Source organism: Sander lucioperca, chromosome 5 (genome assembly GCF_008315115.2).
Source record: "Sander lucioperca isolate FBNREF2018 chromosome 5, SLUC_FBN_1.2, whole genome shotgun sequence".
NCBI classification, from domain to species: domain Eukaryota; kingdom Metazoa; phylum Chordata; class Actinopteri; order Perciformes; family Percidae; genus Sander; species Sander lucioperca.
In genome coordinates, this window is record NC_050177.1 from 3,503,981 (window position 1) to 3,518,998 (window position 15,018).

A 15,018-nucleotide genomic window follows, 5' to 3' on the forward strand; every position below is an offset into this window, starting at 1 on the left:
GTGTCTGGGCTTGCATTGCATGCTCAGTCTGCTTGTCAAGCCCTTGGCAAAGCCAGTGCCCACATTTATTTTGACTAGGTCATGAAACTCCACACTTCCAACTTTCTCTCTGTCTCTCCCAGCACATTCCTCCTCCTCTTCATCAATATCATTACCTGCACCCTGCAGATTTCTAGACTCTCTCACCTTCCAGTCGGATCTGTTCACCCCCACCCTCTTGTTCATCTTGTTTCCCATGCTTAGTTGTTCTCACCCCAGATTTTTGGCTTATAAGTATTGATGAAAACAAGTTCCTTGGTGGACTAGCTTGCTGGCAGCATTCATATTTCTTCTTGTTTCAAAAACAGTCATTACCCCAACATGTTTATCTCTGATTGGGGAATCATGTGCTGCTGTTCTAAAAACATGGAGTAGCCTACCATATGTTAGCCCTAGAAAATAGGAATATATCACTTTGACAGTTATCTGGAGAAGTTCAGTTCAACTTAATGAATATAGATTTAAATAATATTCAGCCTTCGCCCACTTACTTTTCCATATATACATTGAAACATATTACACATGATTTTTAGTATTCTTTGTTTTTGAGATGTCTGACATACCAAAGGTCAACAATGTTAGGTAGAGTATTCCTGATGTATTACATTACCTTTTTTAATTTGAATTTACAGGAACAGTAAGGTTTGTTTTCACTTCTTATTTGCTTTTCTAGTTCATACCAGCCACTAGACCCAAACAGTGCAGGCCTTGAATTAAAAGTATTTTCCTATTTGAAGTCTTCTAATTACACTTGTAAATATGCATGTTTCAAAATGTATGGCTGAGATAAAACACAATTTCGTTTAATATTCTATATGTATAATGTTATTGGCTGTACAGTAGGTTCCACTTTCCCATTTGGGATCCCACTTTTAAGGATCTTTCAATCTCTTTCAATCCATGAGCAGGTGATGAGCATTTTATTTTATGTCCTTTTCCTTTTTCCACACTTTTTCCATGTCTTCTTTTCAGATTTTTTGTTCCTGTCTGCAAGCAGAACCCCAAGCCGGGATATGACTTTATTCATGTGTCAAGTCAGGCCAAAATCTTTAGCGGCCCATAGATTTGTTTGGGGCTTTTGGTCTCGGAAAGAACATACTGCTCCCTCCAGTGTTTAGAATACAGCATAACCAGATGGTCAACCATTTTTGATGTTTTGTCTGTCATGTTTCTTAGTCATTGGGGTTCAACTCTTTCCACAGTGCCCAATGTGCCCAACATAAATGTTTTCAATCAAACTTAATTAAGCACACATGATATTGTGTCATATTTCATGTGCTTTGTTTTTTTTATTTAATGTACAGTATGTATTACTTGAAGGTCCTGGAAAATGTTTTGCTGAAAGATTGAGTAGTGAGTTATTTTTATTGAAGGGTTATTACTGCTGAATAAATCAATAGTAACTCATTATAACCATAGTGAAGAAAACTGTGCTTATTTTCTTTGACTCCCCTTGCCCTCATCTACAGTTTGTAGTACAGTCATTCTCACTCTACTTTCTCTCTACTGCCTGTCTATTATTTTCTTTCCCATCCAGGTTATGGCAATCTAGGAGTCAGTGGTCTTGGAGGTGGTGGCCTAGGAGCTGGGGGCTATGGAGGAGGTGAGTACCTGTAGCCGGAAATTAAAACTGGAATTGGCGGTGTGTGTTTGAGCAAAAGTGTAACATTAATGCTGCATTTCCACTGCATGGCTTGGCACTGCAATACTCGCTCTTTTTTGGTTTGCCATTAGCAAAAGTTGTGGATAGTACCTGGTACTTTTTTTGGTACCACTTTGGTCGTTGATCCAAGTGAGCTGAGCCGATACTAAAAGGTGGAGTTAAAACACTGCAGACCACTGATTGGTCGGAGAGGATTGATGTAAAAGTTAAAACTAAATCACTAAATGCACAGGCAATTAAGTGATATTGCGCATTTGTTGTGTTGAAATAAAAATCCCGTACTTTTTGTCTGAGACCGAGATAAAACTGAGTAAAAATGCGGTCAATTTTGTGATGAGACCAACCGGAAGTGCTCACAAGAGGGTTCGAGACACCGTAAACAAAGTGATGGGAAGAGAGGAGGGCTAACGTTAGGGGTAAGGCTAACTCCTTATCGGCTTTTACTACGCAGCATTTTCCTCGTCAATGTACAGTCTTTAGCAAAAAAATTGGTGGTCGCTGTCTGGAGCCCTGTCTGCAGTGGAAAACAAAATAGAGAAAAGGACCTGGTACCAAATGCGAGTAGAGCCGAACCATGTAGTGGAAATAAGGAATTAGTTGACAGTAGGTTAGAACATTCTCTCTATAACTTAATACATTTTAAACCTCACTCACCTTTGCACCTTTGTTTCATTTAGGTGGTTATGGTGGAGGCACTGGGGGCTTTTTCCCAGGAGCTGGACAGAAGGCTGCTAAAAGAGGTACAGCAGATGTAAGAAAATGTATGGATAGAAATGTAACATTAGTTTTCTGCAAAGGTAGTGATGGCCCCAGTTAAATGGTGCCATGAATTGAATGAGTGGTTTATATTGATTGGTTGATATCCCATACTTAAACCCATAATGACATCCTTTTCCTCCCAAAGATATGTCAGTCAGACGGGCAAACTTTAGGGGCCTCATGAGCTCCAATTTGAGTCCCAGGGTGACTTTTGTAATGAAGAACTACATTTAACATCTCCTACTCTATGGTCCCGATCAGACAGAGTGCTTTTTAGCAGCCTAGGGCGGCTATTTGTAATTTTTTTCAATGAGAGTGCAGACTCTCAGGGCGTCATTAAGTTGTGGTGTGCAATGCGGTGCGCCTCGTGTTTGCAACCTGCAAAACATGCTCTGTCTGACAGGGGCATATGGCAGTCACCTGGTGTACTCATCTACTTCTGGTGAAATGGACTTTTTTTAAGTTCTTTGCAGCTCTGAGTGTTTACACTTTGTCAAATTGAAAGATGTTGCTTTAGCTGATCATATCATTTGTAATATTTCAAAAACTATGATTTTGAAGATATTAATTAGACTAGAACATAGCAGAAATCAGACAGGTTGGTGTATTTCTTATTATTTTTGCGTCTTGTGTATTTCGTTTATTAATGCTTCCATTGAACACAACAATAAGAAAAGACATCACTTTTTCCTTGACTTTTAAACAAGCATTTCTTCAAAAACTGTTGTCAGTGCATGAGGCTAACTGACTCTGATGGAAACTGCGGGTCATCAAATATGATGATGTAATATTGGTTGTTAGAACAACATACTGATCCTGTTCCTCTTGCTTGTTTGTTGTTGTTTGTTTTGATGACTGCAGTCAGTGATATAATGTGGCTTTCCACTCTGTTTCAACCTTTCAGTAAAAATGCCTCAAATTCCAGGTACCCAAATTTGGTTCTCATATTCCCTTTTCCATGTTTTGACTTGTGGTGAAAGATCCCTGTCAAGCTGGAATGGAAATGGTGTGCTATTTTTTAGAACCAGAAAGATTATCTCTTCTTAATGTTAAAAATCCTTTTGTGTGGTTTATTGCAAACTCCGGCACATGAAGGTTCAAATTGAGGCATGAGTTATCAGTAAAGGTATTATCAATATTAACTGTAATACTACTACTTTCACTATTGTTTCACTCAGGTTATGGTGGTCATCTGCCGTCCTGCCTGTTTTAGGAGGTTATCAACTGGACAAATATTCAACTTGGTTAATGCTTTGTTTGAGCCACATTGTTCCACATTAAAATCAATTGATGTTGCTGAGACAACAACATAAACAACCACAATTGTTCTAATCAGGTTCCTTGAGGGTTATTTCCTAAGTCTCTTATATTGATAAATACAGCTGGAATTCTGGTTGTTCTAATCACAGGTGCAGGAGGCCATCTGCTACCACATGGAGGTAAGCTAATTCTTGGCCTGATGACAGACTACTGTACAAACTTGAACTGTGCTGTATGAACTTTGATAGATCTGCATGCTTGCATGTTATGAGAAAGCCAAAATGAATGTTTCGCATTAATTGTACCTAAGCATGAAAAACACTGTTTGGCAAACACATGTACATTTTTATGGTGTACCTGCAAACCTTGGACTGTTTGAACTACAACAGAGCCCAGCATGACCTTAAAGTCTGTGCCATGTATATGCACATGATTTGCTAGAAATTAGGCAGGCTGATTAAGCATGGACTCTGGAGGGCCTAATCATGGCCAGGACTGTACTATGGCAAACAGCCTACTCTTAAGTGTTGGTTGGCAGGGACAAAACTGCAGTCCCGAGAATCAGTCTGTGCTCTTTTCATGAGACTCAAAATAACAATTAATTCCCCAGAAAGAGCACAGATAAAACAAAGCATTCCCTTGCCAAACTTTTTCTTCACCAAATCTCCCAGGCCACATACTTACAGGCAGTGCGCAATGTCTGTCCGACAAAGTATGGGGAATTTAAGATTAAAAAATGTAAAAAAAAAGACGTTTCAACAAACAAAGCAATGTGTTTTATTCTGCTGCCAAGCTCCCTTGCAAGTAAACCTGACGGCTCATTTCCTGCACGAGGGGATAGCCAAAGAAATGAGGCATTTCATGAGGCAAGGCAAATGCCATGCATGCTGGCTGCCTCTCCTGATTAGATTAAAACTCAGCCATGTTGCTTTTGATCATGAGGTGATGACAGACTTGTAGAGCCAGATTAGCTGCTCTCAATACCAATGGTCAGTCTACGGGTCTGGCTCCCTGTTGAAGAGGTCAATTCTAGCACAAGCCACACACCTGCTCATTACTCCTTTTCAGTATCACAGGGCCCTCTAGCGGTACAACAAAATACTCATGTTGGAAGGTTTGCATTACTCTGATGTTCACAAATATGTTAATGACTATAACCTAAAACCTGAAATTATATATATATATATATTTAGTATTTATGTCTGTGCACTTTGTACTTAAATAGGGACTGGAGGAACAGGAACTGGAGCTGCCGTGCCTGCTGGAGGCAAGACGCACACAACAGATCATTCTCCCCATTTTCTTTTTTATTTCATTTTGTGCTATTTATGTTTATGTTACTCATACTGTGATTTCTGCCTCCCAAGGACTCACAACAGTGTTCCCATTCTCTTTAACATTTTTACTTTAATGCTTTAGGAATAGTACAACATTACATAAATTGCAAATTGGCTCTTCATCAGGTACAGTGGAACTGATTTATTTGGCGAAGAGCCACTTTGGGTTCCAAACATAGTCCTTTTCCTAATGTTATAAAGTAAAGATTTTAAAGAGACCGGTTAACAGTGTTGAGAGTCCTTGGGAGAGTAATTACTGTTGTTTGGACTCAGCGCTTGACAAAAAAGATGTGTGAATGTTTTTCACACTGTATATCTGTTTAATATGCCAAGTAACAATCACTCTCTCTTTTTAGTACCTGTTATTCCTCAGACTGGCCTTCCAGGAGGGGGTGGTGCTGGTGCTGGAAAGAAAGCTGCCAAAGTGCCAGGTTTTGTAGACTCAACAATAAACTCCAAAGGCTGAAGGCAGACGAAGGATGCAGCTTACTAGGCAGCAGAGCCACATCAAATTAATTTTTTTCATGGCAGATGTTTGGTGTGCTTGTAATTCTTTCTTTTAATTATGCAAGTTATTTGCAAAATAATTATGTTTATTGCACTTTAAATACAGCAGAGTTGATCCAATATGCTTTACAGAGCAAGCAAGGAAAAATAGAACAAAAGCAACATACATACATAAAGGTGTACATACAATAACTAGCCTGTGAAATGCAATGACTATATTCTTGTTATACATTTTCCTTAAATGTTCTTTAAGTATCAGAACATTATCACTTCTGTGCTAGCAGGAGGCTGTGGAAACATTTGGCTAGTTTTAAAAATCCAACATCCAATATTACGATCATTAAATATAAATAAATGTATGAAATAAACAGCTTCATAAATATGACCCCATGAAGCCAAACCCCGCAGCACCTCTGTAGATACAGTAAGTAGTTTTATCAGCCACAGAAAGATTACATGCAATAAATTAAGCTAACAAGTAGCATATTTTGTAAGATACCAGCAGCACCTGTCTGGCTTTGCTGCATCCTGTCTGGCTCTTTTTGTGGTAGTGTTGTGTCATAAAGATTGAAATATATATTGACATATAATTTTCCTGTTCGTTGTTATGAATGCCTGAAAAAAAGCTGATTATTGCTGCTAATGCATGCCAGATCCCTCTCAGATTTTTGAATGTGTATGCAGAAGTGCAGTACTATGCTCTCTTTGGCTGTGGCAGGTGTGGGTGTGCCTGGACTTTACCAAGGTGGACTGGTGCCAGGACAAGGTTTGTCTCTTTCATAGATTAATCTCAGTGACAATACAGTATATATATATATATATATATATATATATATATATATATATATATATATATACATATACATATGTGTGTGTGTGTGTGTGCGTGTGCGTGTGCGTGTGCGTGTGCGTGTGTGTGTGTGTGTGTGTGTGTTTTTACCATGCGAACGGTCAATGCTTTTGCAAACAAGTACTGTTTTTTGTTGTTGCTTATGGCTCCTTCAGGGTTTGGTGGACGTGGCGTTCTGCCTGGGGTGGCCACAGGCACCGACCTTAATCCCAAATCAAGTAAGGTTTAGTTTTTTACTCATGAGTGTTGACTGATTTGGAATTTCTTTCATTGCCATTGAATGTCGGTTGTATTTTTATTTTTGATCACTATTTTTACTGCCTTTTTTAAACAAAATAAAAACATGGCAAAGGCAGTAGTACACAATATATGCAATACTTCAATAGACAATACAAATATGTATTACAAAAATATATACAAAAAACTAAATAAATGAATAAATTGGAAACATGGAAAATCATAATAATAAAAATAATGAATTGAATTAAAATAACCATAGTTGTCAAAGAACATTATATATCCAAAAATGTTATTAGTCTATATGCAGTTTTTCCAAAGAGTAATGCTGCCGGACCACAATTGTACAGGGTTTATTTAGTTTCAAGGCCAGTTCAGTTTACTGTGTTCGTTTCATTCCTGAAACTCTGTCTATTATTTCTAGTATATTTCTTGTATTTTTGGTTTGTGTGTGAGTGAGTATGTGTGTATGTCCTTAGTAACTTGCTGCTTGTAACAGAGTCATTTCTCAATTTGGGATTAATAAAGTCCATCTATCTATCTACATTTAAACAATAATCTTCATCAATCATTATCTAAGTGACTAACTGGATTATGCGATTTTTCTATTGCAGTTGGAGGGGGGGGGCAAGGAGGTCAAGGACCAGGTAACTTTATTTATGATTATTGCTGTATTGTCTTATTACAAACAAATGCATTTGTATTTTTGTCAGTATCATTGGTATTAGCTGATCAGGATTTAAATGTATTTCTTCTGTCCCAGCAGGCCGTGGGTATGGTGGGCCAATGCAGCCAGGAGTGTTCCACGGATACCCCCTCAAATCACCCAAAGTGCAAGGTGTGATCACAAACTATAAAGTAACTGTGTTATTCAGAAGTTGCATTCTTCTGTTCATATGATGTGATATGTTCACAGCGACTATTTGAACTTCAGTGTTACCGTTGTCTTACTTATGGCCTGATAACCGTCACTTCTACCGCCCTAAGGTTTTCTATAGTGGGTTTGTTACTGGTTGTAATTTAAAGGAATATGGACTCTCTTTAAGTAATCTAGTCAATTTGTTGCATTTAAAGGGACTACACTGCATTTAAAAGAATGAGCAACATCCCAAATTATTTATTTTAGATATGTTATTTAAGTACTTTGTTGCATATGATCATGTATGTGCAGAATCATTCTGGCTCCTCATTCTCTCAAATATTTTTGTTCTCTTTAGGTGGCTATGGAGCAAAACCTGGAGGTGGCAAACTACCTTTTGGTAAAAATACTTTTTTGAACTGTTTTGCAAATGTTTGGTATAACTGTGGCATCAGTTCAATGAATAATGATGTGTCACATTAAAATGTTTCAGGTTACGGCTTTGGTAATGGTGACGCTGGGTCAAGGCCTGGATATCCTGTAGGAACTGGTGTGTGTTTTTATTTGCTGTTAATTGATATGGAGGAAAAAAGACAAAAGAATGCCTAATGTATTCATTTATTACTGCAGGAGTTGGGCCCGGGGGCATCTCACCTGCTCAGGCTAAAGCTGCCAAATATGGTAACCTACCACATTCATTACCTGGACAATGCATTTCTATCAGGAAAAACATGATACAAGTTGTGTAACATCAGTACAGAACATCTTTGTATTTTACTAAAGTCTGTGATCTCTCTGCTCTAGGATTGGGTGGTGCTGGTGGTGCTGGCACCGGTGGACTTTATCCAGGGCAGGTGCCAGGAGGTATGTTATGTTAGCAAAACTAAAAGTCTATAGCAATGTTAGCAGTCTCATGACTGAAAAGTTAATTCCACACCAGAAACAATGAACAAATTTATGAATAACACAATGAATATGTGAGAGACTTTCTGTATCCACCAGAAATACAAACAAACCCAGCAATTTTAGCTGAAAGCATAATTCTGCTGTAGCAATGCATTCCTTGACTTAAATCTGAACTTTTACTGGACTCACTATCATCTTAAATGGTTAAATGTATTTTTTATTTCTGCAGGAGTGGGGCCCAGCGGCATCTCACCTGCTCAGGCAAAAGCTGCTAAATATGGTAGCCTACCACATTCATGACCTGGACAATAATTTTCTATCAGGAAAAACATGATACAAGTTGTGTAACATCAGTACAGAACATACAGTCATGTGAACAAATTAGGACACCCATGCTAAAGTTGACTAAAAAGAGGAATAAAAAAATAATCTTTAGGAAATTGATCTTAATGCCTTAATTAAAAAAATGAGGAAAAATCCAATCTTTAAGGACACCAATTTTCTTTGTGAATTAATAATGTATCGTAAATAAATAAATGTTCTTCCTTAAAATACAGGGGGCATAAATAAGTACACCCCTATGTTAAATTCCCATAGAGGCAGGCAGATTTTTATTTTTAAAGGCCAGTTATTTCATGGATCCAGGATACTATGCATCCTGATACAGTTCCCTTGGCCTTTGGAATTAAAATAGCCCCACATCATCACATACCCTTCACCATACTTAGAGATTGGCATAGTTTTATTTCAGTTAGCCTAATAGCTGGTTTGATTTGCATTGAGAGATGATTTTATGGAAAGTACCCCATGCCAATCTCTAGGTATGTGGAAGGGTATGTGACGATGTGTGGCTATTTTAATTCCAAAGGCCAAGGGAACTTTATCAGGATGCATAGTATCCTGGATCCATGAAATAACTGGCCTTTAAAAATAAAAGTCTGCCTGCCTCTATGGGAATTTAACATAGGGGTGTACTTACTTATGCCGCCTGTATTTTAAGGAAGAACATTTATTTATTTACGATACATTATTCATTCACAAAGACAATTGGTGTCCTTAAAAGACTGGATTTTTCCTCATTTAATTAATTAATTTAATTAATTAAGGCATTAAGATCAATTTCGAAAAGATGATTTTTTTTTTATTCCTCTTTTTAGTCAACTTTAGCATGGGTGTCCTAATTTTTTCACATGACTGTATTTGTATCTTACTAAAGTCTGTGCTCTCTGCTCTAGGATTGGGTGGTGTTGGAGGTGTTGGAGGTGTTGGCGGTGTTGCTGGTACTGGTGGACTGTATCCAGGGCAGGTGCCTGGAGGTATGTTATCTACCAAAACCTGAAGTCTATAGCCATGTTAACGCCCTTATGACTGAAAAGTTAATTCCACCCCAGAAACAGAATTGTTGGATGGTGAAAAATCTTTGCCTATGGTTTAGAGGAGATAATGATGGTCAAAAAGGAAAGAGAGAGTGGCCACACATTTTACCACAGTCTTCAGCCATACTCACACCAGAGGTTTCTACATGTGATATGCTTTAGATGGCTTATATTATTTTTAAATTTAGATATCTGAAGAATCTGGGTATGCTGTACACAGGTGTTGGTGGATATGGCGTTGCTGGTGCTGGTGGTGTTGGTGGCTATGGAGGTGTTGGTGGTGTTGGTGGCACTGGTGGACTGTATCCAGGGCTGGTGCCAGGAGGTATACTATCTAGCAAAAAAAGAAAAAAGAAAACAAAATGTATATATTTTTGTTTTTGTAAAAATGTTATTATATGCTTCTCTATCTTTGAATATTTTACAGCGGGATATGGAGCTGGGTCCAAGGCTGCTAAATATGGTTAGAACATTCTTTTTTTCTATCATGGAAGCATATTTAAAATCATATTGTCACACATATTTTTTCATTATCTATTCACTCATCCTATAGTAGCTGAAAAACATATATCCTGAGTACTTAATATTACCTTAAGTTTAGTAAGAACCTCTTCATTTATATTGACTTGGAGGGGTACCAGGAGGAGTACCAGGAGGAGTACCAGGAGGAGTTCCAGGAGGGGTTCCAGGAGGGGTTCCAGGAGGTGCACCAGTGGTTGGTGGATATTCACCAGCAGCCAAAGCCGCTAAATATGGTATGGTGTATAAATGGCTTCATGATATGCACTTTTTTAGACTTAACATGCTATGACCTCTACATTTTTTACTTATATCTTCCCAAGTATAACATACTTATTCTATGTAGAGTAAGTATTAGCTATAATTATGTTTTGTCTTACCCCCGCTTGGCCATGTGCAGTGAAGGACTGGGAGGTGCAGGAGGACAATTAGGGACAGGAGGATACAGAGGACTGGGGGGTCACAGGAGGACAATTAGGAACAGGAGGATATGGAGGACTGTGGGGCACAGGTGGAAAATTGGGGACAGGAGGACTGGGAGGAGGTGGAGAATATTCTGCTGCTGCCAAAGCTGATGATATGGAAACAGAATTGTTGCCTGTATTTGTCACGGTTAAAACTGAATTGAACCCAAATGCAGACCATAACACTGAGCCAGAGAAGGTTTAACAGGTTTATTATAAAGTTAAATTGTTCAGGTCTCCAACAATAGGGGAAGAGCAGGTCCAGGTCTACAGAGTGGGAAACAGTTCCAGAGTTCTGAGCAGGAGTGGTACCGTACTGTCCGAGTGTCCGTGGTGAATCCAAATGACGTCCAGTAGTGGAAAGCAGGATGATGGTGGCAGGAGTGAAGCGGAGGCAGGAGTCGGGTTCCGAATAGCTGTAGCACAGGAGAAGATATAAATTGAACAGGCCAAAAACACGAAAGGCAAACAAGCAGGTTTGAGTCAGCAGCGAGACTAACGTGGAAATCTTGGCTATGATCTGACGATGAGTGGCAAGGTTGACCGGGTATTTAAGGCTGAGGTGATTATGGTGAATGAGCTGCAGCTGGAACCCTGACTCCCGCACACCAGACTTCACTCCTGCAATAAAGAACAGACAGAGGGGAGGGGAAGAGCAGAGAGAGAGCTACCTAGCAGCAGTAGGCCTAACAGTATTGATGGTTTAGAGAAGATAATGATGGTAAATATGGAAAGAGAGAGTGGCCACACATTTGACACATCATTTTTATATTTAGATATCTGAAGAATTTGGGTATGCTGTACACAGGTGTTGGTGGGTATGGCGGTGCTGGTGCTGGAGGTGTTGGTGGTGTTGGTGGCACTGGTGGACTGTATCCAGGGCTGGTGACAGGAGGTATAATATCTAGCAAAACAAAAACAAAACATATATAGCCATGTTAGCGACCTCTTAACTAAAATGTTCATTGCATTATTTGTTGTTTTTGTAAAAATGTTATATGCTTCTCTATCTTTGAATATTTTACAGCAGGATATGGAGCTGGTTCCAAGGCTGCTAAATATGGTTAGAACCTTAATGTTTTTGTATCATGGAAGCATATTTAAAATCATATTGTCACACATATTGTTTCATTATTTATTCACTCATCCTGTAAGTAGCTGAAAAGCATATATCCTGAGTACTTAATATTACCTTAAGTTTAGTAAGAACCTCTTCATTTATATTGACTTGGAGGGGTACCAGGAGGAGTACCAGGGGGTGTACCAGGAGGGGTACCAGGAGGAGTACCAGGAGGGGTTCCAGGAGGTGCACCAGTGGCTGGTGGATATTCACCAGCAGCCAAAGCCGCTAAATATGGTATGGTGTATAAATGGCATCATGATATGCACTTTTTCACATTATGTTGTGCTATGACCTCTAAAATTTGTACTTATGCCCTCCCAAGTACAACATACTTACTCTATGTAGAGTAAGTATTACCTAAATTATGTTTTGTCTTGTCCTCCCTTGGCCATGTGCAGTGAAGGATTAGGATGGACAGGGGGACTGGGAGGCACTTGGGGGCAGTTAGGGACATGAGGATATGGAGGACTGGGGGCACAGGAGGACAATTTGGGACAGGAGGATACGGAGGACTGGGGGGCACAGGTGGAGAATTGGGGACAGGAGGACTGGGAGGAGGCGGAGAATATTCTGCTGCTGCCAAAGCTGCAAAATATGATATGGGACTTTTTTGTCAACTAAGGATGAAATCCAATTAACATCAGAAACACCTTTTTTTGTTTTGCTCAAGTCTCTCTTCAATGTTTCCCACAGATTAGAAAGCAATTTGTGGAGCTTACTTATTTTCGTAACAATCAAATATCAAATCAAGGCACGCTGTTGGATGCTGTCCTCCTCTCTTACTCTTTCTTCAATGCCTAATGAATCTATCTCTTTCTCGCCATGACCCTGTCTTTACGATTGAGCAGCACTGGTTGAAGCCTGAAAATATTGTAAACAAATTAATAACATAACTAATTACACTGGTCGGACTGTTCAGCTGTTTCAGACTAATACCTCCGGTTCAGGCTGGTCCACATCCTCAACACGGGCCTTTTTCAGTTGTGGAAAATACTTTTCAATACTCATCTGGATTGAAGCAGCAAACATTCAGTGTAAGAGTAAAAAAAAATACATAACATTATTTATAATAAGTTTATTTGATTCACAGCTGCTACATATAGTGTTTTGACCTCGACAACCCAACTGCAATTTACTGCAAACTTGCGACTAGTTAACTTCCTAAACCAGGCGCAATCACTTGTTTGCTAAGAGTCGGGTTGGGACTCCAACATTAACACACTGACAACATTGTATTCAGAATATAAAATATTTTTATAGCACTTTTAAATGTGTGATTGTGTAAAGGTGTTCAGGAGATACCAACCTTTCATGAACTTGTAAATTTCGCCAGCCGTCTTCTCTCGTTTTCATGGAGACAGACGCTGTGTGCACGGAGTGGAGAGGCTGTGTGTGTGTGTGTGTGTGTGTGTGTGTGTGTGTGTGTGTGTGTGTGTGTGTGTGTGTGAGAGAGACGTGTGAGTGACAGAGAGACGGAGGAGAGCAGGGAAAGGAAATGCAGCTGAACGAATACGCTGCGTGTTTTAAATAGCGTTTAAAAAAAATAAATTAATAACGAAACGCAATATGTGACGGCCGGTGTTGATTGTGTGGCGCACCGCTACAAATTAGTCTATGTGTGGGAAACACTGCTCTCTTGCAAAAGAGATCCTGATCTCAATGAAATTACCTGATTAATTAAAGGCTATAAACCTACTATGCATACTATGTAGATGGAGAGCTTGCACACTGCCTGCGTGACACGCACATCTCAGGCACGGCTCGAGCCGCACCAAAAACATGTGCATGCTAGAAATAGGACCGACGCCTATTTTTCACGCAACACGCAAGCATGTAGGAAGCGTTTCCAGGCAAAATAGAATTTGAAAAGATGTTTATATGTCATTTTGACACAAATACATTTAATAAATGACATTTTGATGTTTGAAAGTCTCTAGGTGTTGACATAAATGCAGATATAAATGTAATTTTAAAAAAAAAATAATAATTATCAATTTTCAAATATTGCATCTGTCAATACAAAACAAAATATTCTGTAGCCTATTTTAACGTCAATACTGCCGATGTTGTCTTTGCTGTAATCAAAATTCTTAAAGTGCTCATATTATGCTTTATGGCTTTTCCCCTTTCCTTTATTGTGTTATATATCTTTTTGTGCACGTTAAAGGTTTACAAAGGGAAAAAGTCCAAAGTCCCCCCCAAAGGGACTTACCATCTCCAACAGAAAACACTGTTCACAAACTGCTCCAAACAGCTCTACTGTAGTCCAGCCTTTACTTCCGTGACGAACGTGCGTCACTTTGTAACACACGTTATAATGCTCGCCTAGCTGCTAGCATGGCACGCCCTCATACTCTGCTTCTGACTAGCTAGCAGTACTTACTGCGCATGTGTGACTCCCACCAAAGATGGAACAGAAGTGAGAGGTCTCACTCTGTAGCTAAAACAGAGAGCTCAACACACAGGGTGAAAATAGGAGCTCCAGCAGTGTGCAGTACAACAAATATATGGTGTTTTTTCAAAATTAAACCACATAAACCTATTCTGGTATAACCTCTAAATACAATTATGAACCTGAAAATGAGCATAATATGAGCACTTTAACATGAAGTATACTACTGCTTGAGTGCAGTAAATTTCCACAACTCTCTCCCCATCGAAATATGTTCAAACAAATGTACAAACACAAAAATATTGACAAAATAAAAGTTGAAAAACACGCTATTATTTCATTTTATCAATGGGAAACATACATGTGTACAGACAAGGCTAGCAGCAGCACGTTTCTGGTGTGCAAAGACATAGAAAACACCATGCAGCCGCCACGCAACAGAAACGCCACACTCACGCCACACAGGCAGTGTGCAGGAGCCCTTACTCCGGTACTCAAATCACTTCATTGGCTCCCGGTACAATACAGAATCACTTTCAAAATCCTGCTAATAGGGTGCCTGGGTAGCTCACCTGGTAGAGAGTGCGTCCATATATAGAGGTTTACTCCTCGACGCAATGCTTGCTGCATGTCATTTCCCCTCTCTCTCCCTTTCATGTCTTTAGCTGTCCTATAAAAAATAAAGGCCTTAAATGCCCAACAAAAAAAAATCTTTAAAATCCTGCTA

At 39.2% G+C, this 15,018-nt stretch overlaps 1 protein-coding gene and 1 long non-coding RNA gene across 13 annotated transcripts in view; both read left to right on the forward strand.

Moving 5' to 3' along the window:
- Window positions 1–15,018, forward strand: part of elna (elastin a) — a 56,869-nt gene that overhangs the window by 22,440 nt on the left and 19,411 nt on the right. Inside the window, exons 6-27 of one of the 12 annotated variants that reach the window (XM_036001239.1) lie at window positions 1,577–1,642; window positions 2,380–2,442; window positions 3,871–3,900; window positions 4,947–4,988; window positions 5,415–5,489; window positions 6,284–6,331; window positions 6,571–6,633; window positions 7,267–7,299; window positions 7,416–7,490; window positions 7,870–7,911; window positions 8,005–8,061; window positions 8,142–8,192; window positions 8,316–8,375; window positions 8,647–8,697; window positions 9,653–9,733; window positions 10,014–10,030; window positions 10,073–10,118; window positions 10,221–10,256; window positions 10,426–10,548; window positions 11,585–11,671; window positions 11,804–11,839; window positions 12,011–12,133. In XM_036001239.1, the coding sequence (XP_035857132.1) occupies window positions 1,577–1,642; window positions 2,380–2,442; window positions 3,871–3,900; window positions 4,947–4,988; window positions 5,415–5,489; window positions 6,284–6,331; window positions 6,571–6,633; window positions 7,267–7,299; window positions 7,416–7,490; window positions 7,870–7,911; window positions 8,005–8,061; window positions 8,142–8,192; window positions 8,316–8,375; window positions 8,647–8,697; window positions 9,653–9,733; window positions 10,014–10,030; window positions 10,073–10,118; window positions 10,221–10,256; window positions 10,426–10,548; window positions 11,585–11,671; window positions 11,804–11,839; window positions 12,011–12,133 (1,305 nt within the window). Of the gene's footprint in view, window positions 1–1,576; window positions 1,643–2,379; window positions 2,443–3,870; window positions 3,901–4,946; window positions 4,989–5,414; window positions 5,490–6,283; window positions 6,332–6,570; window positions 6,634–7,266; window positions 7,300–7,415; window positions 7,491–7,869; window positions 7,912–8,004; window positions 8,062–8,141; window positions 8,193–8,315; window positions 8,376–8,646; window positions 8,698–9,652; window positions 9,734–10,013; window positions 10,119–10,220; window positions 10,257–10,422; window positions 10,549–10,717; window positions 10,727–11,584; window positions 11,672–11,803; window positions 11,840–12,010; window positions 12,134–15,018 lie in introns of all 12 variants that reach the window. The other 11 variants (XM_036001240.1, XM_036001238.1, XM_036001236.1 and 8 more) reach the window with 11 other exon arrangements.
- Window positions 10,736–11,499, forward strand: LOC116047998. Its single transcript, XR_004104537.1, has 2 exons — window positions 10,736–10,912; window positions 11,470–11,499. It is a non-coding gene; the product is annotated as an uncharacterized LOC116047998 (long non-coding RNA).